General features: G+C 44.0%; 1 protein-coding gene across 2 annotated transcripts in view; it reads right to left on the bottom strand.

Annotated features, from left to right (window-relative positions):
* The window catches only part of nomo (nodal modulator), a 78,054-nt gene extending 53,346 nt beyond the window's left edge, over positions 1-24,708 (bottom strand). Inside the window, exons 1-11 of one of the 2 annotated variants that reach the window (XM_080207038.1) lie at positions 24,542-24,708; positions 17,138-17,227; positions 16,648-16,693; positions 15,341-15,441; positions 14,906-15,009; positions 14,738-14,810; positions 12,747-12,899; positions 12,296-12,433; positions 6,414-6,503; positions 3,220-3,325; positions 1,345-1,452 (exon numbers count right to left, since the gene is read on the bottom strand). In XM_080207038.1, coding sequence (XP_080063164.1) covers positions 1,345-1,452; positions 3,220-3,325; positions 6,414-6,503; positions 12,296-12,433; positions 12,747-12,899; positions 14,738-14,810; positions 14,906-15,009; positions 15,341-15,441; positions 16,648-16,693; positions 17,138-17,227; positions 24,542-24,676 — 1,144 coding nt within the window. In that variant the 5' untranslated portion in view covers positions 24,677-24,708. The remainder of the gene's footprint in view (positions 1-1,344; positions 1,453-3,219; positions 3,326-6,413; positions 6,504-12,295; positions 12,434-12,746; positions 12,900-14,737; positions 14,811-14,905; positions 15,010-15,340; positions 15,442-16,647; positions 16,694-17,137; positions 17,228-24,541) is intronic. The other variant, XM_080207039.1, reaches the window with a different exon arrangement.
* Between the last annotated feature and the right edge of the window lie 399 nt (positions 24,709-25,107).

Genomic DNA, 25,107 nt, shown 5'->3' with positions numbered 1-25,107 from the left:
TTAAGATTCACATTCCAACCATTACCTTGTAATTGGGTCTGTGTCGATATATGCCCTGTTTGTGAAACAAATCCTGCTGAAGTGCTCCAAAAGCTCGTGCTACCTAATAAACCTGTTGGACTTTAACCTGGTATCATAAGACGACTTATTCAACCTTTCCTCATAAGACAACCCACTCATTCCAGGTATTAATCTAGTAAACCTTCTCTGAAGGGCTTTTCACGCATTTCTTTTTTCCTTAAGTAAGGAGACCACTCTGTACACAGTACTCCTGATGTGTCTCATCAATGTCCTGTATAATGGAAGCATAATCTCCCTACACATGTAATCTATTCCACTTGCAACAAACAATAATATTCTATTAATTAGCTTTCCTAATGGCTTGCTGTGCTTGCATACTAACCTTTCGCAATTTATGCACTAAGACACCCAGATTCCTCTGCAGCTCAGTGCTCTGCAATCTCTGGCTATTTAGATAATTATCTTCTTTTTTATTCATCCTGCCAAAATGGACAATTGCACAATTCCCCACATCAGATCAGGTTTTTGTCCTCTCACCTATTATCCACATCCTTTTGTGGCCTTATGTCCACTTCACCATTTACTTTCCTACCTATCTTGATTTCATCAACAAACTTAGCAACCACCCCCACTGGCCCTTTCACCCAAGTTGTTTATATAAATTGTAACGAGTTGAGGCCCTAACATTGATCTCTGTGACACATACATCCTGCCAACCAGAAAATAACTTTACTGAAATCATAATAAGAATTCTGTAGCACAGTTGATTATAATTCTTTTTAGAAACTAGAATTTGACCTAGCCTATAAAATGAAAAGGTGAGATTTTAATCCATCCAAAACACACCCACACGCACACTGTTAAAATCAAGCCCAAAATCTCATTGTAAGGGTGTTAATGGTTTGAGTAGCTTTAACAGGGGACTGCGTTATTACAAATTTGATCTCAGTATAAGCCGGCATGCTTGCTCACTGAAAGGGCACATAGCACGGTGAATAGAAAGGGCACATAGCACGGTGAATAGAAAGGGCACACTATTGAGAGTAGACAGCACTTTTCTAGTGTTCACAGGTTAGAGATTATTTATAGAAAACACAAGCATCATAATTATGCATCTAACCCATGTTCTAACCAATGCACCCTCTAATTAATCTCCTGTTTACTCCATCATGCCTTCCCTTCAAGATTGCTGTGTAACCAGGCACAGTTCAAGAAGGAACACTGATTATAACTGTACTGTTCGCTATGGAGTACAACAACAAAAACTAGAAATGTTGCATTAACAGCCTCCAAAGAACACACTAGCAAATTAGATTCTCCAACCCTTGTTGCATCTGGAGCTGGTCCCAGATAACTGCTTTCTTTGTTTGGATACACAACTGATTTGTGCGACTTTGATCCTGTTCTTTTGCAATTTTCTCCCCATCATCTCTGCACAAGGTTAAATGAAGAATAATGTACATGTTATCAGCGATCAGTAATGTCCTGGCTATGAGCTCAGACTAGGTTCGCAACCGAGAGCAGCATAACAAGACAAGCAGCAGACAGAGGAGTCATTACAATATACCACTGTTTAAAATCAGATTTTATGATTGTACATATCAGCAAAGGGGTCACAGGAAGCCATTAACGATCATCAGCAACTACCGAACTCATTTCTGTTGAACTGTACAAACATTACAATTTATATTTTCTAGAAAGTTAAGACTGCAGTCCAACAGTTGGACGTAGCTATGCTGTACCAACAACTGTATTTTAACCACAACAGAAACAGGGAAACATAATTATATTGTTTCTATCACTGTGGAGTAGGAAAATAGAACCTGGTGCACACAGGCTCAAAAGCTTGTACGTCTGCTGAAAATTTTAGCAATAGCCCATTAGCTCCTTTCACCCAGCTGTTTTCTTATAAAGTAAGTGGCCGTGGGGTGTGATGTTAAGATTTTTTTATAACTGAAGTAGAAAACTTTACAGTGACTGCAGTTCAATGCAGCCAGTGCAAAGTAAAACCTTGTTAATGAGCTGAATGGGCTGATATGTGCCTACGTCTAATGTTTTGTACTGCTCCTTTGACACCTCTAGCAATGCCAAGCATAATATATTCACATAATGAAATGTAGCACCAGAAAAATTCACGTTGAAGTTGTATTTGCACAAAGTCTAACAATGATGTTAGACACAATGGTTAGCACTGCTGCCTCTCCACACCAGGAACCCGAGTTCAATTCCAGCCTCGAGTGACTGTGGAGTTTGCACATTCTCTAAGGTAGGGTGTGCTGGCCTTGGAAAAAGTCCAGAGGAGGTTCACAAGGATGATCCCTGGAATGAAGAGCTTGTTGTATGGGGAACGGTTGAGGATTCTGGGTGTGTACTCATTGGAGTTTAGAAGGATGACGGGGGATCTTATTGAAACTTACAGGATACTGCAAGGCCTGGATAGAGTGGGTATGGAGAGGATGTTTCCACTCGTAGGAAAAACTAGAACCAGAGGGCACAACCTCAGGCTGAAGGGACGATCCTTTAAAACAGAGATGAGGAGGAATTTCTTCAACCAGAGAGTGGTGAATCTGTGGAACTCTTTGCCACAGAAGGCTGTGGAGGCCAAGTCATTGAGTGTCTTTAAGACTCAGATAGATAGGTTTTGATTAATAAGGGGATCAGGGGTTATGGGAAAAAGGCAGGAGAATGGGGATGAGAAAAATATCATCCATGACTGAATGGCAGAGCAGACTCGATGGGCCGAGTGGCCTAATTCTGCTCCTATGTCTTACAGGTGTTCCAGTTTTCTCCCACAATCCAAAAGATACACAGGTTAGGTGGATAGGCCCTGGTAAATTGACCATTAGTGTCAGGGAGATTAGTTGAGTAAAGACATGGGGTTATGGGGATAGGGCCTGTGTGCGATTGTTGTCAGTGCCGGCTCAATAGGCCAACTGGTCTCCTCCTGTACTGTAGAGATTCTAAACATCATATGTTGCCGTGATTGGTGAGCTTCAGAAATGCACTCTGTGCCTGGCCTTTATTTTTCCACAGACTAAGAATCAACAAGGCCGGAATTAAGAAATGTCAGAAGAGGCAATAGAGTACTCTTTTCTGGTACATGTCCTGTTTCCAGCAGTTCCTTTGTGCATGACAATGTATCCTCTTGTTATAAAACAGCTGCGTCAGCGCTAAAAAAACCACAATGCGTTGCCGTACCTTTGATCTGGTTGCTGAGGATAACAGTAGCATGATGAACTCCTCGTCCACTGGGTCCATCTAAAACCCGGCCAGTGACAGAAAATCCCATCACGCGAAAGACGGGCTACAATGCAAGGAACAGTACACAAACAAATGATGCAAGTTTCTAAAGGCCTATCATGTTTCATCAACACAAAGACATTTAGGTATTTATGTTGATATTTTCAAAAATTCTGCCGTTGCTAAATAAATTGAAAGCTGAGTTTTGGCGTCATGATTGTGATGAGTTTTAAAAAGCAGGCTAACCAGCGCGACGTGGTGGGTGCTGGTGTAACGGGGAAATGGTCAGCAAGGCACCGGAGGAATGATCAATTAGGAAGGTTATGGGAAGGGAAAATCCACACTGTCAAAAATTATAAAAAGGTCAGCAGGACATCTAGTTTAAGTTCATTTATTAATGTCACAAGTAGGCTTACCTTAACACTGCAATGAAGTCACTGTGAAAATCCTCCAGTCGCCGCACTCCGGCGCCTGTTCCGAGTACACAGAGGGGGAATTTAGCATGGCCAATTCACCTAACCAGCACGTCTTTCAGACTGTGAGAGGAAACCCTGTCACAGGGGAGAACGTGCAGACTCTGCACTGAGAGTGACCCAAGCTGGGAATCGCACCCTGGTCCCGGGAGGCAGCAGTCCTAATCCTAACCTCTACGCCACCGTACCGCCAGGTGTATAGGCAGAGTAAAACCAAGACAGAGGCAGTTACCCAAATAAGGGTTCTGTACACAAATCCAAGTAAGTACAAATTCAGCTTAAAAGATATAACGTTGTAGTCATTACAGAAACTTGGCTAAAACCTGGGCATTAGTAGAACCCAAATACTCCCGCCTATATCTTTAGAAAAGACAGGGAAATAGGGAAGGGAACGAGAAATCATAGCTACGTTAGTCAGAAACTACTTCCCACATGGAAATCAGGAATGTTCTTTCCCAAAATTAATCAATGCTTAAAACTAAAATTATAAGGTTGCTGTTGGGCGGGGATGTCAAGTGATATAAAAGCCAGGTAAACGGAGGTACAGAATCTAACTTAATCCTGTTTCCATTAGAACCTCTTAGATGTGTGAGTTGTCCGTTTTAAGTTTTGAAATTATACAGAAATACAAAAGCTAAGGTGCTACTACATCTATGAAAATAGCTGCTTTCAAATACATACTCTCCCTCGGCATTACATTTCAGCTTAGGGTTACTAGGCAACTTTACAATCAAGGAAAGTTGTTTTGACTGCTTTTCCTCAGTTTTACCATTACAACACTCAGAGAGAGATAACAGACCTACAGGCCAATGGCTCAGAAATCTTTGGCAAGAACTGAAGGTGAGAACACAGACTGACATAAACATCTCTCTGATAATACATCCCCTTCTATGGAGGTACTTAATTTTCAATTGCTATGTCTCCCAGGCTACTGTTCAGAAATTGACACAGTCTACCTGGTTCTCCTGTGATAACATCTCTGCTTTCTAGAATCACAGAATCCCTACAGTCCTGCAGAAGGTGATCATTCAGCCCCTCGAGTCTGCACCATCTCTCTGACAGAGTATCTTAACCAGGACCTGCCTTATCCCCGTAACCCCACATACATTTACCATCTAATCTCTAACTGGGGTTTGTTTCTAATACTGGAGGCCTGGACCAGTTGTGTGCCTCAGGGATCAGTGCTGGGTCCACTGTTATTTGTCATTTATGTTAATGATTTGGATGAGAATTTAATAGGCATGGTTAATAAGTTTGCAGATGACTGGTGGCATACTGGGCAGTGAAGAAGGTTATCCAGGATTGCAAAGGGATCTTGATCAATTGGGCCAGTGGGCTGACGAATGGCAGATGGAGTTTAATTTAGGTAAATACGAGGTGATGCATTTTGGTAGATCGAGCCAGGGCAGGACTTACTCAGTTAATGATAGGGCACTGGGGAGAGATCTTGGGGTACAGGTTCATAGCTCCTTGAAAATGGAGTCACAGGTGGACAGAATGGTGAAGAAGGCATTCGGCATGCTTGGTTTCATCAGTCAGAACACTGAACACAGGAGTTGGGACGTCTTGTTGAAGTTGTACAAGACATTGGTAAGGCCCCACTTGAACTACTGTGTACAGTTCTGGTCACCCTATTGTAGAAGGGGTATTACTAAACTAGAAAGAGTGCAGAAAAGATTTACTAGGATGCTACTAGGATTTGATGGTTTGAGTTATAAGGAGAGGCTGGATAGATTGGGACTTTTTTCTGGAGAGTAGAAGGCTTAGGAGTAATCTTGTAGAGGTCTATAAAATAATGAGGAGCATCGATCAGCTAGATAGTCAACATCTTTTCCCAAAGGTAGGGGAGTGTAAAACTAGAGGCACAGGTTTAAGATGAGAGGGGAGAAATACAAAAGGATCCAGAAGGGCAATTTTTTCACATAAAGAGTGGTGAGTGTCTGGAACAAGCTGCCAGAGGTAGTAGTACAGGCGGGTACAAATTCGTCTTTTAAGAGGTGTTTAGACAGTTGCATGAATAAGATAGGTATAGAGGGATATGGGCCAAATGCGGGCAATTGAGACTAGCTTAGGGGTTTAAAAAATGGGTGGCATGGACAAGTGGGCCGAAGGGCCCGTTACCATGCTGTAAACCTCTATGACTCTAGCACATCTTGGCACACTAAGGGACAAATTGGCATGGTCAATCCATCCACCTTTGGGCTGTGGGAGGAAACTGGAGCACCCGAAGGAAACCCACACAGACATGGGGAGAACGTGCAAACTCTGCACCGGCAGGGAGCCAAGCTGGGAATTGAACCCGGGCTCTGTGAGGCAGCAGTGCTAACCACCGTGCCACCCTTTGATAAGATTCAATATGCACTTGTTAACACAGCGACACTAACCATACAGTTATAATTAAACAGTAAATTACAGGTCTTAGCCCTGCACTTGCTCCGAAGGTGTACATCCTGCTGTGCAGAATTCCATTTATTGCGCTGGTTTCTAGTTGACTGTGGATTAGAACTCATCACAAACAGTTTTCATCATTGTATGATGGCACATTAAGATCAGCACGTCATACATGATCATGCAATATACAAATAAAAGGTTACTCAGGAGCAGAGAGTCACAGCACAAGCGACTAATTCAGAAACTTAGTTCATCAAACAAACCGGATGTATGGTTTCAGCACTGTACCTCAATCCGTAAACTGTTATGTGCCACAGTGAAATCCAGTCTGGATGGGGCAACGTCAAACGTAATTCTTTCTCCTCTGTAGAATGGCACCTAAAGAATGCAGAGAAACACGTTAGATTTTCACATTTGGCAAACCAAAAACTACATGCATCTCAGAATAAATATTTGCAGAACAAATCTTTAGACACATGTAGTCTTTCTGCCAAACTTTAGAGGTTAACTGTAATAGAGGGTGAATTCACCCTTGCCACAAAGAAACAGGGTATTTCAGGGTCCAAAATCTACCCCACTTGGTCAAATCCCCAAGTGAATCATACAGTGCAGAAAGAGGCCCTTCGGCCCATCGAGTCTGCACCGAACATAATCCCACCAGGCCCTACCTCAATATCCCTACATATTTTACCCACTAATCCCTCTAACCTACGCATCCCTAGACACTAAGGGGCAATTTCTTAGCATGGCCAATCAACCTAACCCGCACATCTTTGGACTGTGGGAGGAAACCAACGCAGATACGAGGAGAATGTGCAAACTCCACACAAACAGTGACCCGAGCCGGGAATTGAACCCAGGACCCTGGAGCTGTGAAGCAGCAGTGCTAACCACTGTGCTACCATGCCACCCCAAAGTGCTGTGAAGAATGCTGCTGATAACCAACTTGCTGGAGTTTTTGAGGAGGTAACAGAGAGGGTTGATGAGGGTAACACTGTGGATGTGGTGTACATGGACTTTCAGAAGGCATTTGATACAGTGCCACGCAACAGGTTTTTTAAAAAAACTCATGGAATAAAAGTGACTGTAGCAACATGGATATGAAACTGGTTGAATAATAGGGAGCATAATGGTCAATTAACACTTTTCAGTCTGGAAAAGGTTTGTTGTAGAGTTCCCCAGGGATCAGTATTGGGACCCTTGCTGTTCCCGATGTATATTAATGATCTAGATCTTGGCGTGCTGAGGATGACACAAAACCTGGAAGCATTTTAAACTCAGGAAGACAGTGTAGAGTTTCAAAAGGACGTAGACATGCAGATGGAGTGGGCAGACAGATGGCAGATGAAGTTCAAGTCAAGTGCGAGGTGAGGTACAATATGGAGAGACAACATAAAATAAGGAGTACACAATTCTTAAAGGGATGCGGAAGAGTTGTTTAGAGCTCTGGGTGTCACACTATAGGAAGAATGTGAACACATTAGAGAGAGTGCAGAAGAGGTTTACAAAAATGGTTCCAAGGTTGAGAAAATTCAGTTCTGAGGACAGACTGGAGAGGTTGGGATTCGAGCAGGCTCGAAGGGCTGAACTTGCCTTCTTCTGCTCCAGATTCCTATGTTCCTATCTCCTCCTTGGAGAAAAGAAAGCTAAGAGGATATTTGACAGACGTCCAAAATCATGAGGGGACTTGCCAGAGTAGATAGGGAGAGACTGCTCCCACTCATAAATGGATCAAGAATGTAAGTTCAAAGGTTCAAACAGATTTGCAAGTGTGATGTGAGGAAAAATATTTTCACACAGCAAATAGTTCAGGTCTGGAATGCATTGCCTGGTAGTGTGGTGGAGGCAGGTTCAATCGAGGCATTAAAGAGGGCACTCGATATTCATCTGAATAGAAAAATGTGCGGGATTACAGGGGGATGGCACTAACACATGACGTTCATTTGGAAAGATTGTGCAGACACAACGGGCCAAACTGCCTTTCTCTGCACCGTAACGATAGTGTGATCCCGCAGAATGTTCCAGAACATCATTCTTTATTGACCTAAAGAAAACAGGGAGCTGCAATGAACACCCCACACATTATCAGACAAGTGGCAAAACTCCTCCCTCAGCAATGAGGTAGAAGACAACTGGCACTCAGAGAAGAGATACCACCCCCTCTCCTGCTCAGGAGACAGAGCTCATGTAAAGACAACTGCAGCACCCTAGGCAGGCTGAAATCTCCCATACACATTTTGCTGAAGATTCCAAGCCGGTATCCACATCCTGGCATCCTAGACAAAGCACCCCTGTCTCCTCAGCAGCCCACCCAGCCTCAAACATCAAAACAAAATTCACACTGACAACTCCAACCCTCCCTTTTCTCCTCTCCTTCATTCTCTCTTGTCTGTCAGACTTCCCCTCTCCTCCCTCACTCTGCATTCTCCTCCATTTCTCTGTCCTTCACACTATGCACACTTCCCATCTCTGTCTCCATCAGTCTGCACCATCCTCCCATCTCCATCACTCTGCGCACTCCTCCCATCTCTCTCACCGCTTTGTGCACTCCTCCAATCTCTTTCTCTCCTTCACTCTTCCCACTCCTCCCATCTCTCGCTCTCTTTGTCCTTCAATTTGCGCACTCCTCCCATTTCTCTCCCTCTCCGTCACTCTGCACAGTCCTCCCATCTCTCTTTTTCTCCACCCTACCTACTCCTCCCATCTCTCTCTCTCTCCATTACGCTGCGCACTCCTCCCAAATCTCTCTCTCCTTGACTCTATGCACTCCTCCCATCTGTCTCTCCTTCACTCAGCTTATTTTCTCTTCATTTCCTCTCCTGCTTCTTCCCCCAGCTTGCTTTAATTTGCCTGCCTTCTAAACCTGCTGGTGTGAAAAGTGCCTGTTGTTATATTCTCCCTACACAACAACATCACTGCTCTAGCTCCATTTACAATAATAAATCAGACAAGAGGAGGCAGGGAGTGATTTGGATCAATAGTCAGGCACAGGTTACTCAGGCAAGAAAACACAAAAACCAGCCAGCAGGAAAGGAGAGCACCCAAAACGAGAAAATAAATATGTATGTAAGATATAAAAAGTTAAAATGTTAAATAATTTATCTGAACAAACTAAAACAAATTTCCCTCTGAATGGGGATTTGGTTCAAAACCTTGAACAAGAACACCCAAGTCTCTTGGGAGCACAAAGCACAAAGAGACTCGGGATTCAAGATTCTCTCAACGTTAACGTGCAGACTCATCCAGCAGTTAGGAAGGCAAATGCAATGTTCGCATTCATCTCAAGAGGGCTAGAATACAAGAGCAGGGATGTACTTCTGAGGCTGTGTAAGGCTCTGGTCAGACCCCATGTGGAATACTGTGAGCAGTTTTGGGCCCCATATCTAAGGAAGGATGTGCTGGCCTTGGAAAGGGTCAGAGGAGGTTCACACGAATGATCCCAGGAACGAAAAGCTTGATGTATGAGGAATGTTTGAGGGCTCTGGGTTTGTACTCAGTGGAGTTTAGAAGGTTGAGGGGGGATCTTATTGAAACTTACAGAATACTGAAAGGCCTGGATAGAGTGGATGTGGGGAAGATGTTTCCACTAGCAGAAGAGACTAGGATCGGAGAGGACAGCCTCAGAATAAAGGGACGAACAATCTTTTAGAACCGAGATGAGGAGGAATTTCTTCAGCCCGGGAGTGATGAATCTGTGGAACTCTTTGCTGCAGAAGGCTGTGGAGGACAGGTCATTGAGTGTCTTTAAGACAGAGATAGATAGGTTCTTGATTGGTAAGGGGATCAGAGGTTACGGGAAAATGGGGGTTGAGAAACTTATCAACTATGATCAAATGGCACAGCAGACTTGAAGGGCCAAATGGCCTAATTCTGCTCCTGTATCTTATGGTCTTATGATCTAAATGCAAGAGGTAGGTGTGCAGAGACACCCAGTGGCCAGGGCCTATGACTGCAGGCAGGCCAGAAGATTTCTTTTACTAAATCTCAATATAAAATAGCATCTATTTAACAGCAACTTAGACAAAGCACAAGCAGAACGCTCAATTACACTGTAAATGCTTAGCAAGGCACCACTATACTGATACCTTTATAAGTATTTTTATATTTCATATAAGACATTTTTAAATATTTTATATTCCAATGAGACAACCAAAGACTCCATGAGAAGGATCCATCCACGGCTAACGAAGGAAGCTAAAGATAGCATCAAATTGAAAGGAAAAGCACACGATTCTGCAAAGAGTAGAAGCAGATCTGAAGAGACCATTCGATACAGGCGCAGAATTAAACCACTTGGTCCATTGAGTCTCCTCCACCATCCAATCATGGCTGATATTTTTCTCATCTCCATTTTCCTGCCTTTTTTCCATAACTCCAATCCCCTTATTAATCAAGAACCTATCTCTCTCTACCTTAAAGGACCTGGCCAATCAAGGAAAGGAATTGGGAAAACTATAATAACTGACGCAGACAAATCACTGGACCTATTGGCCTGTGTATTCCCTGGATTCTGAACAGGTCCCAGTGGACTCGAAAAAACAAATCTAGCACCTTTATTCAAGGAAGGAGACAGAAAGCAGGAACCTTTAGGATGGATAAACCAAGACCTTCCATAGGGAAAATGCTAGAATCCATTATTAAGAAGGTAGTGCCAAGACACTTGCAACATTTACAGGCAGTCACCACAGTTTTATGAACGGCAATCGTGTTTGCCTAAGTTATTAAAGTTCCTTGAGGAAGTAATAAGCAAGCTGGATTTTTTTTTAGATGGGACATGGGTGTCACTGGCTGTCCAGCATTTACTGCCATCCTTGGTTGCCCTTGGAGGGCAGGTGAGTCAACCACATTGCTGTGTGGCTCTGGAGTCCGATGTAGGCCAGACCAGGTAAGGACAGCACTTTTCCTTCCCTAAAGGTCATTAGTGAACCAGATGAATTTTTCTAACAATTGACAATGGTTTCATGGTCATCAGTAGATTCTTGATTCCAGATACTTTTTTTTATCTGCCATGGTGGGATTCAAACCCAGCTCTCCAGAATATTAGCTGAATTTCTGGATTAATAGTCTAATGATTATACCACTAGGCCATCGCCTTCCCAAGGGGAACCTGTAGATGTGGTGCATCTGCATTTCCAGAAAGCATTTAATAATGTGCCACATCAAAGATCATCACACAAAATGAGAGCTCATGGTGTAGGGGATAACATATCAGCACAGCCAGTGGATTGACTAGCTAACAGGGAGCAAAAATTGGTCCTTTCAGGTTTCAGGCTGCAACTCATGGAGGGCAACAGGCATCAGTGCAAGGGCCTCAACTATATACAATCTATGTCAACGACTTGGATGAGGGACCAAATGTAGGACAGCTACATTTGCTGATGAGGCAAAGATTGGTAGGAAGGTAAATTGTGAAGAGAATGTGAAGTGTCTACAAAGGGATTTTGCTGGATTAAATGAATAGGCAAAAATCGCCAGAGTATAAGGTGGGAAAATCTGAACATTTCCACATTGGTAGGAAGAATAAAAAAGGATCATATTATCTGAATGAAAAGAGATTGCAGAACTGTGAGGTACAGAGGGATCTGGGTGTCCTGGTACATGAATGGCAAACTGTTGGTCTGCAGCTGCAGCAAGTGATCAGTAAAGAATTGAGTATAAAAGTAGGAAATTGTTGCTTCAGCTGTAAGCAGTTGAAGATGCTGTTTCATACAATCCGCCAGTCTTTGGGACCGACAGCCTACATACCTAACATCACGCTCGCAATGAAATTCAAACAGCACATTACTCTTTCAGTAAACACCTACGAGTCACACTGTATGGCAGAATCCAGCAGTACTGTGTCTGTCAACCACAATTATTTACTAACAACCATTTTATTTTCTTACCCAATCTGAAGGGACACTTAAGATTTATTGATTTATTTTCCTTCATTATTAAATTGATATATTTTGATTTTATTTTCCCACTACCTTTTCCCCCTCAGTAGTTACTCCATCCTGCCGTTTGTGCGAGAGCGTCTCCGTATCTTTACCCTCTGATCTCCCATTCCAGCCCTCCGCTCTTGATCCCACTCTGCTGCCTCACTTTCCCGTCGCTTAGGGCTCCTGTTTAAATGGCACTCCCGCTACTCTTTGGCCATTCAGAACTTGGGTTACCCGCCACTTACTCACCACTGTATATTCCCCGCTGGGGAGGGACTGAAAAACAAAAGATCCATCTTCTCCTGACAAAACACTGCACAGGAAAGATGAGGTTTCATCTGCTGTTTGAAATCCTTCAACCGGAGATAAATTGCAGCCAGAGATATCCTACCGGTGAGAAAGGGAATATTAATTGTCAGAAGCAATTGCTTTGCAAGATGAAAAATAACAGCAATTTAGAGGCTTTCAAGAAGATCAGTCATAATTACCACCTTCCCCTCAAGACCCACTGCTTCTCATTTAGCCTTCCCCAAGGTGTTACAGAAGAAAAATTAAATGCATACATTTTTAAAAAGGTAAATGAAAAAGAGTCTTCAAATGACCAAATTCGATAGGTAAATAATTAAGCTTAAAGTCTAATAACCCCCCAGCCCCTGACTGCTGATTGAACCATTATATAAAGGTCAGGTAATTCACTCACCTGCTTTGCCACTGATGAAGAAAACAGCAGGAAGACTACACCTTTCATTGGCTCTCCATCACTTCGCACAGAACCCAGAACCTCATATCCAGCAACCACAAGGGAATCAACTGTGTTTGCGTTAGAATTTATTACCTGCACTGAGGTGGATGCCTGAAGAACCAAAACAAAAATGTTTTACAATTCGAGACACCTAGTGCGGTTAAATATCTTCAGGTTTCACCTGAAAATCCCAGCGAATTAAATTCGACTTGCCAATACGATAGCTCCCTTAAAAAGGGCACTAGGCATTTTCATTGTACAATATAGAGAGTGACAAATACATGGTGTTGTGAAGCTAGGGAGAGTAGTTGTAGATTGGGGAGATAGGAAGTTAGAATTTGGTGTTTGTAAAACGCTCGGCCGTCGTGGGGGGTGCTTTTTCTGTGGTTAGAGGTTTAAAATGCAAGTATACAGAGAGTTCAGACTGAAAAATTTGTATTGAAAGGCCAACAGCAGCTTTTAAACAAGACAACAGGCTTTTGAATTTAGCCAATCAATTTGAATCAGGCACTTAAGATATCAAAAACCTATTAAATTTAAATCTGATGGTTTTGAAAACCTATTGTGGGAAATATTGACATGTCATCACAGGAACAAAGGAAGGAGGCAGTGGAACAAAGAGAATAGAGCAACTGGCATCTGCCAGAGACAACAGCTCACAGCTCTCTCTCTATATAGAGAGAGAGAGACAGAGAATTGCTGGCTCTCAAAGCTTCATCTATGTCTGAGGGAAAACACCATCTACATAGCAAAGGTACCAAAGAAGAAAGAAGTTCCAAACAGAAGAATCAACAGAGAAAGCCCAGAATATTCCAAAAGAGACAAAACCTGGTTGTAATTTAGAGAGTACCTAAATTCTATTTTGGTAATGAGCGGGGAATTGAATTTATTTGAACAGCATTCCAATAAATTCTTGTTTTATTCGAGAATAGTTAACAGTTAGAAGGGATTTATTTGGTTTGTTAATAGTTTAGTAAGTTTGCTCGCTGTTAGTTAGATAAATAAATTATTACATATTGATTTGAGAGTGAGTGTCAGGGATTTATTTTATATTTAACTACTAGAAGTTGCTGAAGAGCAGGTCACACCACTTCACACACACTTTTTAGAGATTATAAGGCAAGGTGTTTCGGTGTTTTTTGGTGGGGGGGGGAAATCCACGTCCGCTTTATAACACTGGTCATTAAAAGAAGCCAATAATCTAGTTGAGGGGCTCAGACATGACACAGAGAACACGTGTAAAACTCAAGTGGTTTATACCCATCATTTCAGCTGCAAGATTAGATTGCTGGTTTACTATTTATTACACCTTGGCTCCCATTCTATTCCGAATGCATACCATGAGCTTTAAGACTTGTTGTAGCGTCTGCACTGACAATATGTACAAATCTGAAACTAACAGGCACTGTGTCCAGCATCACTGGTGGGTGATGGCATTCGTTGGTGAATGGTATGGCACAGTTATATTTCATTGAGATAACCCACAGAAACCTCTTTGGCCTTTACACAACAGCCACATTGTCTGAGCCCTGCATGGATCACCATGCAGAAAACAATCACCAAAACACAAAGATGTATCCATTGTTGAGAATTTCCAACTGCGGCAGCTACAAGCTATAGCCAACATAGTGGCACAATGGTTAGCACTGCTGTCTCACAGCGCCAGGGACCCGGGTTCAATTCCCGCTTGGGTCACTGTCCGTGTGCAGTTTGCACGTTTTCTCCATGTCTGCGTGGGTTTCCTCTGGGTGCTCTGGTTTTCTCCCACACTGCAAAGGTTTGCTGGTTAGGCTAGTTGGCCATGATAAATTGACCCTAGTGTCAAGGGGATTAGCAGAGGAGTTATGGGGATAGGGCCTGGGTGGGATTGTGGTCGGTGCAGAACTGATGGGCCGAATGGCCTCCTTCTGCACTGTAAGATTCTATGATGATTCTATAAACAAACTTACTTTCTGTAGAGTCCAGGTGGGGTGAGATGCAAAGATTTCATAGTCACCAGGCAGCACTTTTGTAAATACATATCTGTCAGAAGAAAGCAAAAAGTGAAATTCCTTTCAGAAAGAAAGCCAGCTCTTCTTCTTACCCGTATCGAAATCACAGTTTAAACAAGTACATACTTTCCTCCAGTTTGAGTCAGCGAGGTCTGATCAGCATCCTTCCCAACCCTTCTTAAGGTAACATGAACACCAGCAGGCCCTGAACTTTGACCTTTGCTTAAAACCTGATGAAACAAAAGCCAAAATAATCCAAAATTATATAACATTCACCTTTAGGACTGACAGTTCAACTGCACAAAACAAAAATAACCAACAAGAAATACTGAGCCTCAACAGCAAAATGGTAGTTTGGAGATAGAATTAGTCATTGGGTTGTTTCACACAAATTGCTTGACTTTGCTCTAACAGATCTGAAATGTTACTGGCTTATTCCACCAAATATATTCAGTCACATCATTTCTGATCTGCCACCAACATTGTTCTCCAATGGCAATGGTGCCTGGACAAGGTTTAACAGCAGTACGTTTCCTCAGTTACCTGAAGATTCACTCTTACCTTTCCAGAGACTGAAAAGCCGGTGAACACAAAATTGATGTCCTCGCCTTTGGTGCAAATGTCATTAACACCATCAACATGAAGATCTACATTTGTAGGCTCTGGGTAGGAAGAGAAACTGTTGTGAATATTTATAAAACACCAGCAGATCTCTTGGGGCATTTCTCAAAACTAGGTGAGATATTATTTTGTAAGGACAGGAATGCTATACTATGATACTTGAAATGCCATGTTCTGCTGCTTGAATGTAGCACTTTCCCTTCATGGTGACAAAGTCTAGTTACTGTAATGATGTGGAGATGCTGGCGTTGGACTGGGGTGGGCACAGCAAGAAGTCTCACAACTTCTGGTTAAAGTACAGCAGGTTTATTTGGAATCATGAGCTTTTGAAGTGCTGCTCCTTCATCAGGTGAGTCACGAGCTTTCGGAGCTTGTGATTTCAAATAAACCTGTTGGACTTTAACCTGGTGTTGAGAATTCTTACTTTAATTATTATAACGTAAATTCTCTTTCAGATCAGAATCTAATATCTGGTGAGGGAAAGTTTTTCTTTTAAACGTGCATGCAAGTTTTAGTCTCCAGATCAAGTCCACAAAGGATTCAATAAATTTTTTTAAAATCATGGTTGCTTTGCATTATTAGATGTTAAGTGGTTGTATGATTGCTTTAAAAGCTGATCAAATGATTTGATGGTGATGTCAGTTTCTGTTCCGTGCAGAGAACATTTCTTTCAATGAACCTGTTGTGTGTTACTTTGAATCTACGTGGGCAAACCACATCTTTTTCTTGTGTTTAAAAACCCACAACCCCTAATACAGTTAGGACATTCCATGTATCTGTTACATGGTCTGCACGCCCAGCATTTGATCAGCACACATTGAATTTATTTCCATTTATGAACTGTGGGGAACTCATGGAACCAATTAGATAATTGTCAGAACTACAGAATGGTTACATCGCAGGATGCCATTCAGCCTGACATATCTGTGCTGGCCCTCTGAAGGAACAATCTACAGACAGCATGAGATGGCTACTGACAGGACACCAAAAAAGGCCCAGGCATATTTGTCACTTATCTACAATTAGGGTTCATTTAAATGTAAATAATGTTGGCTGCACAACTATAACTGCAAAGAATGTGCACCTGATGACTGGGGAGAAACAATTCTGTACATTATTCTGCAATGGTTCATACCTAAAACATTAGCATTACTACTATTACATAACCATCCAATTAAATCAATGGTGAACAGTAGACATTTCAAAAACATGCACTCATTCTTGTCAGGGTAAATTAAAATACTTACCAAAACTCCATCCTAAAGGTGGTTCAATCTTTAAGATGAAATCCCCCTACAGAGGGAAGAGTACACTTAAATTAAAAATTACAACAGACAGTTCAGAATTTAGAACAAATATATGTAAACCAAACAACATGGGCTGCTCACCAGTGGAATCATTATCTACAGATTTAACACAATAACACAAGAGCTAGCACAATGTTGCAGATCAGAATACATAATGAGTCTAGAGAATTCATTAGACAGAAATTGTACACTTTCCAATAAAAATAAGATCCTTTTTATTAAAGCATTAAGCCAAACCAGTTTCACAATCTGATCTTGCTGCCGTTGTTTTAATGACTGCTGCCAACAATTCTCAGGTGAAATAATCATTAAAGAAGTTTGGAACATAGTTTTAATAGTTTGGATTCTCAGAAAAAGTTTTGTCCTAAATTGAAAGGTTATTGCCATCATAAAAATCTAGGAAGCAGTTTTTTTAAAGCGTTTTAGTTACCTTATCATAAAGAGGAATCATGAAATAACCATTGTTGGGTGCACAATCGGTCTGGTATTTGAGTGTGCCCTGCTTTGTGTACAATTTAATCTGTGGAAATAATCACAAATATAAAAACGTTGAGTATAAGGTCCTACAGGTGAACAGCTTCTGGTAGCTGCTTCCATATAACGCTCTCCACCATCTGCCAAATCTCTCTCTGTACGGTCCCCACAAACTGGCAGCTTAATTTACCTCCATAGTCACAGCCTCCATCTTGTAGTTTGTCCTTCGACGTAGTGGAGAATTTAAATTATTGATCAGAAATCTCAGTTCAGAAAACAGTACTTTGCTTTTGTCAAAAGTGATGCAAATATCCCCATCATTTTGGTCCCGAATAATAAAACTGCAAAGTAATGAAATCATCTCCAAGCTATCTCCTTCAGTATGTTTACAGCAGCACCGGGGCAGAGCACAGAATCCCTATAGTGCAGAAGGAGGCCATTCTGCCCACTGAACCTGTACTGATAACAATCCTACCCAGGCCCTATCCCCATAACACCAGATATTTACCCTACTAATCCCCCTGACACTAAGGAGCAATTTCATATGGCCAATCAACCTAACCCGCACATCTGTGGCAGGAAACCAGAGCACCCAGAGGAAACCCACGCAGACATAGGAAGAAAATGCAAGCTCCACACAGGCAGTCACCCAAGCCTGGAATCGAACCAGAGTGCCTGGCACTGTGAGGCAACAGCACTAACCATTCTGCTGCCCGTACAGGAAGAGTCCAAAATTAATACCTAATTGCATCACCAACAATCTCAAAGCTTTGACAGGAGTAGAAAGGTGCAAAGGGACGTTGATAAGAGTGAGTGGACAAAAGTGGGGGCAATGGATTTCAACATGGGGAAATGGGAGGACACCCAATGTGAACCCAGCACTTACTAAATGGCAAGAAGCTAGGACCCATGGAGGGGCAGCACTAAAACCCAGTCAACAGATACAAAAGAAAACTACAGAGAGATTGATGGACTATTGGCCTTTACCACAAAGGGCTGGTGTACAAGGAGTGGAAGTATGTTAGTTACGTAAACCATTTTGAATACCACGCAGACATTGCAACTTGCAACTGAGGAGGAAGAGAAGAGTGGCTCATTCGAGCCTGTTCTGGCATTCAACTAGATCACGCATGGTGGCACAGTGATTAGCACTGCTGCCTCACAGCGCCAGGGACCCGGGTTCAATTCCCGGCCCTGGTCACTGTCTATGTGGAGTTTGCACATTCTCCTCATGTCTGTGAGTTTCTTCTGGGTGCTCCAGTTTCCTCCCATAGTCCGAAAGGCTTGCTGATTAGGTGCACTGGCCGTATTACATTCTCCCTCAGTGAACTGAGCCACGACAGATCAGCCATGATCTTATTGAATGGCGGGGCAGGCTCGAAGGGCTAGTTGGCCTACTCCTGCTCCTATTTCTTATGTTCTTATGAACCCGAACAGGCGCCAGAGTGTGGTGACTAGGGGATTGTCACAGTAACTTCACTGCAGTGTTAATATAAGCCTACTTGTGACACAAATAAATAAACTTTAAACTTCTACCTCCATGGCAATTTCCTGCACTATCCTCATATCTGTTAATGTCCATTAATATCTAGAAATCTATTCAAATTAGTCTTGAACATACTCAATGACTGAGGTTCCACAGCCCTTTTGGATAGAGAATTACACCCTCTGAGTCAAGCTATTCCTTCTCATCTCAATCCTAAATGGTCAGCCCCTTTTGTTTGAGACTGTGCCCCTTAGCTTGAGATCCCCTCCCCAGCTGGAGGAAACATCCTTCCTGCATCAACCCTGTCAGGCTCTGCCAGAATTCTGTACACTTCAACATGGTCACATTTCATTATCCTAAACAGTACAGAATACGGACACGGTCTCTGCAATCTCTCTTCACGGGACAATCGCATTATCATGGAATGAACCTTTGTTGCACACTCCCTATGGTCAGTATTATCAGGTATGGAGACTAAACAATACTCCAGGTGTGACCCACTAAGGCTCTACAGAATTGCAGCGAGACATCGTAACTCGTGTAAATCCTCTTGCAATAAAGGCCCTTATGCTAGTTGCCTTCCTAACTGCTTTGCGCATGTTAACTTTCAGGAAGGGTATATTGGCTTTGGACAATTGCAGTATAAATTCACTATAATTGCGCTTGTGCTGAAAGGGTGAAACTAAAACGATAGGCTGATTTAGCTAGGCTTGCATTCCCTTCAGTGTGGAAGATTATGAGGTGTTTAAGATGAATAAAGAAGTTAATATAAAGAAGTAATTTCGCTGGTGAAGGAGACCAGGGAGGGGGACATAACTGGAACTAGACTGTACAAGGGTGCTGTCAGCAAGTATTTCTTCATCAAGGGTTGTGGAAACCTGGAATTTTTCTCCCTTCAGAAAACCACCGAGGCCAAGTCAATTCAAAATTCCAAAACTGAGATTTAGCAATTTCTGCTGGACAAGTGTATTGAGGGCTTTGGAATCAAAACAGATGAATGGAGAGAAGATACAGATCAGATGGGTAGCACAGTGATTAGCACTGCTGCCTTACAGTGGCAGGGACACAGGGTTCAATTCCCAGCTTGGATCACTGTCTGTGTGGAGTCTGCACATTCTCCCCGTGTCTGCGTGGGTTTCCTCCGGGTGCTCCAGTTTCTTCCCACAGCCCGAAAGATGTGCTGATTAGGTGGACTGGCCATGCTAAATTCTTCCTCAGAGTACCCAAACAGACACCAGAGTGTGGCGACAAGGGGATTTTCACAGTAACTTCATTGCAGTGTTAATAACGTAAGCCTACCTGTGGCACAAATGAATAAACTTTAACAATGCGACCTAACTAAATGACAGGACAAGCTACAGGGGCTGAATGGCCTCCATCCGTTTCTTCTTTATCCACAGAGTGCGTAATGGTCCAAGAAAAACATTTTCACCTTTGCATCTGCTGCCGCGCACCCCCCCCCCCCCACCCCCACAGCCCCCCCACCCCCAACCCCTCTTACCAGGCACGTAAACATCACCAAATTAATCAGTAACACTGAATTAACTTACAGTTGTCAGGATTAGCAAGACTCTTGGCTAGGTCAGGAGGCTGTGCATTCAAATGCAACTTCAGAGCATTAAAACTAGACTAACACTCCAATATTACTTGGAGGATAAAGTTGGTTAAAAGGGGAGAACTCTCAAACTGTTTTGAAGGCAATTTTCCAGAGGCCATTGGAGTGGGCAAGTGGTTCAGATCTGGAATGCATTGCGTGGAAGTGTGGTGGAGGCAGGTTCAATCGAGGCATTCAAGAGGACATTGTTTCTTTTCAAATAATGATCTAATGTGCAGGGGTATGGGGGAAAGGCAGGGGAATGATACAAATGCAAAATGCTTATTCGGAGAGCAGGTGCAGACACAACAGGCTGAATATGTCCTTTCACATCCTAACAATTGTGATTCTGAATGTTTCATGTCCGACGTTATGGCACTCCCTCAGTACTTCAATAGCTAGAAGTGCTTTGGGATGCATCGAGAAGTTGTGAGGCTGGAAATTCTTCTACGAGTATCTCATCTCTTGATTCCCTAAATCATGTCCACCATCTACAAGGCACAAGTCAGGAGTGTGATGGGATAATCTCCACTTGCCTGGATGGGTGCGGCTCCGACAGCACTCAAGGAGGGTCCGTCGAGGACAAAGCAGCCCATTTACCAACTTAAACATTCACTCTCTCTACCACCGACGTACAGCAGCTGTGTGTACTATTTGCAAAGTGCACTGCAACACATCACCAAAGCCCTTTGGACAGCACTTTCCAAACCTGCAACCACTATCAGCCAAAAGCAGATGCTATGAGGAGAGGTTGAATAAACTAGGATTGTTTTCACTGGAAAGACACAGAGACCTGAGAGAAGTCTACAAAATTATGAGAGCCATAGGCAGAGTGGGTAGTTAGAGGCTTTTTCCCAGGGTGGGAGTCAACTACAAGGGAGCACAGGTTCAAGGTGAGAGGGGGAAAGTTTAAGGGAGATGTGTGGGTAAGTTTTTCATGCAGAGAGTGATGGGTGTCTGGAATGCGCTGCCAAAGGAGGTGGTGGAAGCAGATACATTAGCAACATTTAAGAGGCATCTGGATGGGTACATGAATAGGGAGGGAATAGAGAGATACAGAGCGAGTAAGGGCAGAGGTTTTTTTTAGTTTAGCTAGAGCATCATGATCGGCACAGGCTTGGAGGGCCAAAGGCCTATTCTTGTGCTGTACTTTTCTTTGTTATTTGAATACTATCAGCTACAACTTCCCCTCCAAGTCACACACCATCCTGTCTTGGAATTGTACAGCCGTTCCTTTACTGTCACTGCATCAAAATCCTGGAATTTTCTAACAGTGGGTGTACTTACACCACATGGACTGCAGCGATTCAAAGCAGCAGCTCATCACCACCCTCTCTCGGTCATTTCAGAAAGAGTTACAGATGCTGACCTAGCCAGGAAGAAATTTTAAAATATGAAATTGCTCAATCTTGGAACTATTCTCAAGAAGCTTTTCTGCACGCTTTCTAATGCCTTCACATCATTTATAAAGTGTGGTGTCCAGAACAGGACACAATACTCTGCTGGAGGCCAAACAAGTGTTTTATACACATTTAACGTTCAGGAAGTGCTGGGAAACTCAGGAGGGCAGATGGAACAACAGAGGTCAGGGAAAGGTTACAGGAAGATTAAACATTAAAGACATCACGGTTCCAACTGGCTTCCTTCACATTTTCCAACAGCAATAAAACGCACCACATTTCTACTTCGTAGAGTACTTCCAGCACTTTGTCTTTATTTCAGATCCCTGATAATTTGCTTCAATTCAAAATAACTCCCTTCCTTTTGTATACTCTGGCCCTACTGATAAAGCTGAGAGCCCTGTGCACTTTTATTAACTGCATTCTCAACCTGTCCTGCCCCCTTCACGAGTTGTGTACATTTACCCCTCTGCTTTGGTTGTATCGGCATCACAGACTAATGTCCATACTCTGCCAATGCTTATGAACGTAATTAGTGCCAGCTTTTCTTTTTATTCATTTGTGGGACAAGGGCATCACTGGCTGGCCAGCATTTACTGCCCATCCCTAGTTGCTCTGGAGGAGGTGGCGATGAGCTGCCTTCTTGAATCGCTGCAGTCCATCTTCTGTGAATTGACACACAATGCCGTTAGGGACGGAATTCCAGGATTTTGACCCAGCGACTACAAAGGAACGGCAACATATTTCCAAGTCAGGATGGCGAGTGTTTGAGGGGAACTTGCAGGGGGTGGTGTTCCCATGTATCTGCTGCCCTTGTCCTTCTAGATGGAAGTGGTCATGGGTTTGGAACGTGCTGTCTAAAGATCTTTGGTGAATTGCTGCAGTGCATCTTGTAGATAGTACACGCTGTTACTACTAAGCGTCGGTGGTGGAGTGATTGACTATTTGTAAATATGGTGCCAATCAAGTGGGCTCCCCTGTCCTGGATGGTGTCAGGCTTCGGGTGTTTTTCGAGCTGCACCCACCCAGGCAAGTGGGGAGTATTCCATCACACTCCTGATTTGTGCTTTGTAGACAGCAGATGAACCAACACCGCTCGACAATCACCAGGCAAGGCTGTTCCCTTCCTGTTGGGGAACACTTCAGCGATCACGGGCATTCAGCCTCTGATCTTCAGGTAAGCGTTCTCCAAGGTGGCCTTCACGACACATGACAGCGCAGAGTCACTGAGCAGAGATTAATAGCCAAATTCCACACATGAGGACGGCCTCAGCCGGGATCTTGGGTTCATGTTGCACTATGTGTAACCCCACGACTTGCCTGGGCTTGCAAAATCTCACTAACTGTCCTGGCTGGAGACAATACACATCTCTTTAACCTGTGCTTAATTCCCTCTCCACTCACATTGTCTGTACCTTTAAGACTTGATTACCTGTAAAGACTCGCATTCCAACCATTATTTTGTAAACTGAGTTTGTCTTTATATGCCCTGCTTGTGAACTGAAATCCCACTCACCTGATGAAGGAGCAGCGAGCGCTCTAAAAGCTAGTGGCTTGTGCTACCAAATAAACTTGTCGGACTTTAACCTGGTTTTGTGAGACTTCTTACTGTGTTTACCCCAGTCCAACGCCAGCATCCCCACATTGTAGATGGTGGACAGCCTCTGGGGAGTCAGGAGATGTTACTCACCACAGTATTCCTAGCCTCTGACCTGCTCTTGTAGCCGCTGTGTTTATGTGTCCAGTTGAGTCATTGCCTGGCATTTGTGTGGCATGAAGGTTACTTGCCACTTGTCAGCCCAAGCCTGGATATTGTCCAGGTCTTGTTGCATTTGAACATGGACTGCTTTAGTATCTGAGTCACGAATGGTGCTGAACCTTGCACAGTCTTCAGTGAACATCCCGTTTTTTTTACTCTATCCCTACAGTACAGGAGGATGCCATTCGGTCCATTGTGTCTGTAGTGACCACAATCCCACCTAGGCCCTATTCACGTAACCCTCATTTACCCTGCTAATTCTTTGACACTAGGGTCAATTTAACATAGCCAATCATCCTGACCGTAACTTCTGACCCCAAGAGAGAGGGAAGGTCATTGAAGAAGATTGTTGGGCCTTAGACACTATCCTGAGGTACTCCTGCAGTGATGTCCTGGAGCTGAGATGACTGGCCCTCTACAACCACAACCATTTTCCTATGTACCAGGTATGACTCCAATCAGCGGAGAGTTTGCCTCCTGATTCCACTTTCGGCAGGGTTCTATGCTGCCACTGGCTGAACCAGGCTCGACCCACTGATCACGACAATGAGGAACACGTAAATGGCAGGAATCATTTTGCAGATTTTAAGCGACGGGGCTGCGAATATTCCCTTCCCCTGAAGGAAAAGCTGGCTCGAGATTCTCAAAAAGGACGGGAAGGATGCTGGAAAAACTCAGCAGGTGTGGCAGAGGGGAGAGAGAAAGAGTTAACGTCTCACGTCTGCAGTAAGTAGCGCTGGCAGGCAGTGACTGGAGTTCCAGGGATGGCCCAGTGGTTAGCACTGCTGCCAGGGACCTGGGTTCGATTCCCGGCTTCGGTCACTGTCTGTGTGGAGTTTGCACATTCTCCCCGTGTCTGTGTGGGTTTCCTTCAGGGAGCTCAGTCCATGGATGGGTGGGTTAGGGTGCACTGGTCCTGGGAAATGTGGGGTTATACGCTGGGTCAGTGCTGGCTGGATGGGCTGAGTGGCCTCTTTCTGCCCTGGGGGAGTGTGTGTGTCTCTGGAACATTCCCTGGCTCTATCAGGGTGAACCTCAGGGAGGCTTCCCTGGGACTGAAGCTTCTCTTCATTCTGCCAACTCTAGGCGCTACACAAATGCACTCACGCCCCCGCGCTCACCTCGATCAACGAGTAATTAATCTCCACGTCCGACTTCACGAAGCCCCCGCATCCCACCACGATATCCTCGGCCGCCCCCCGGCAGCTGAGCAGCGCCACTAACGCTAACAGAGTCCGCGGCCTGCAGCCCTCCATCACAGCGGCACCGGCACTACCACTGCCCCAACCGCGCAGCCGCCACACTACCGGCCGCCGGCATTGCCCCAAATGCACACGCGCCAAACTGACAGCCGCCGGTATTGCCCCAAATGCGCAGGCGACAAACTGACTGCCGCCGGCATTGCCCCAAATGCGCAGGCGCCAAACTGACAGCCGCCGGCATTGTCCCGAATACGCAGGCGCCAAACTGACAGCCGCCGGCATTGCCCCAAATGCGCAGGCGACAAATTGACAGCCGCCGGCATTGCACCAAATGCGCAGGTGCTACACTGACTGCCGCCGGCACCGTCCAAACTGCGCAGGCGCCAAACTGCCGGCCGCCGGCTCTACTCCAATTGTGCATGCGTTGTACTGCCGGCCGCCGGCACTGCCCCAACTGCGCAGGCACCATCAACGAGTCGCTGTCA

This window comes from Carcharhinus amblyrhynchos, chromosome 18, assembly GCF_965287045.1.
Source record: "Carcharhinus amblyrhynchos chromosome 18, sCarAmb.v2.hapA, whole genome shotgun sequence".
Taxonomy (NCBI): Eukaryota; Metazoa; Chordata; class Chondrichthyes; order Carcharhiniformes; family Carcharhinidae; genus Carcharhinus; species Carcharhinus amblyrhynchos.
This window is presented reverse-complemented; position numbering and strand designations above follow the sequence as displayed.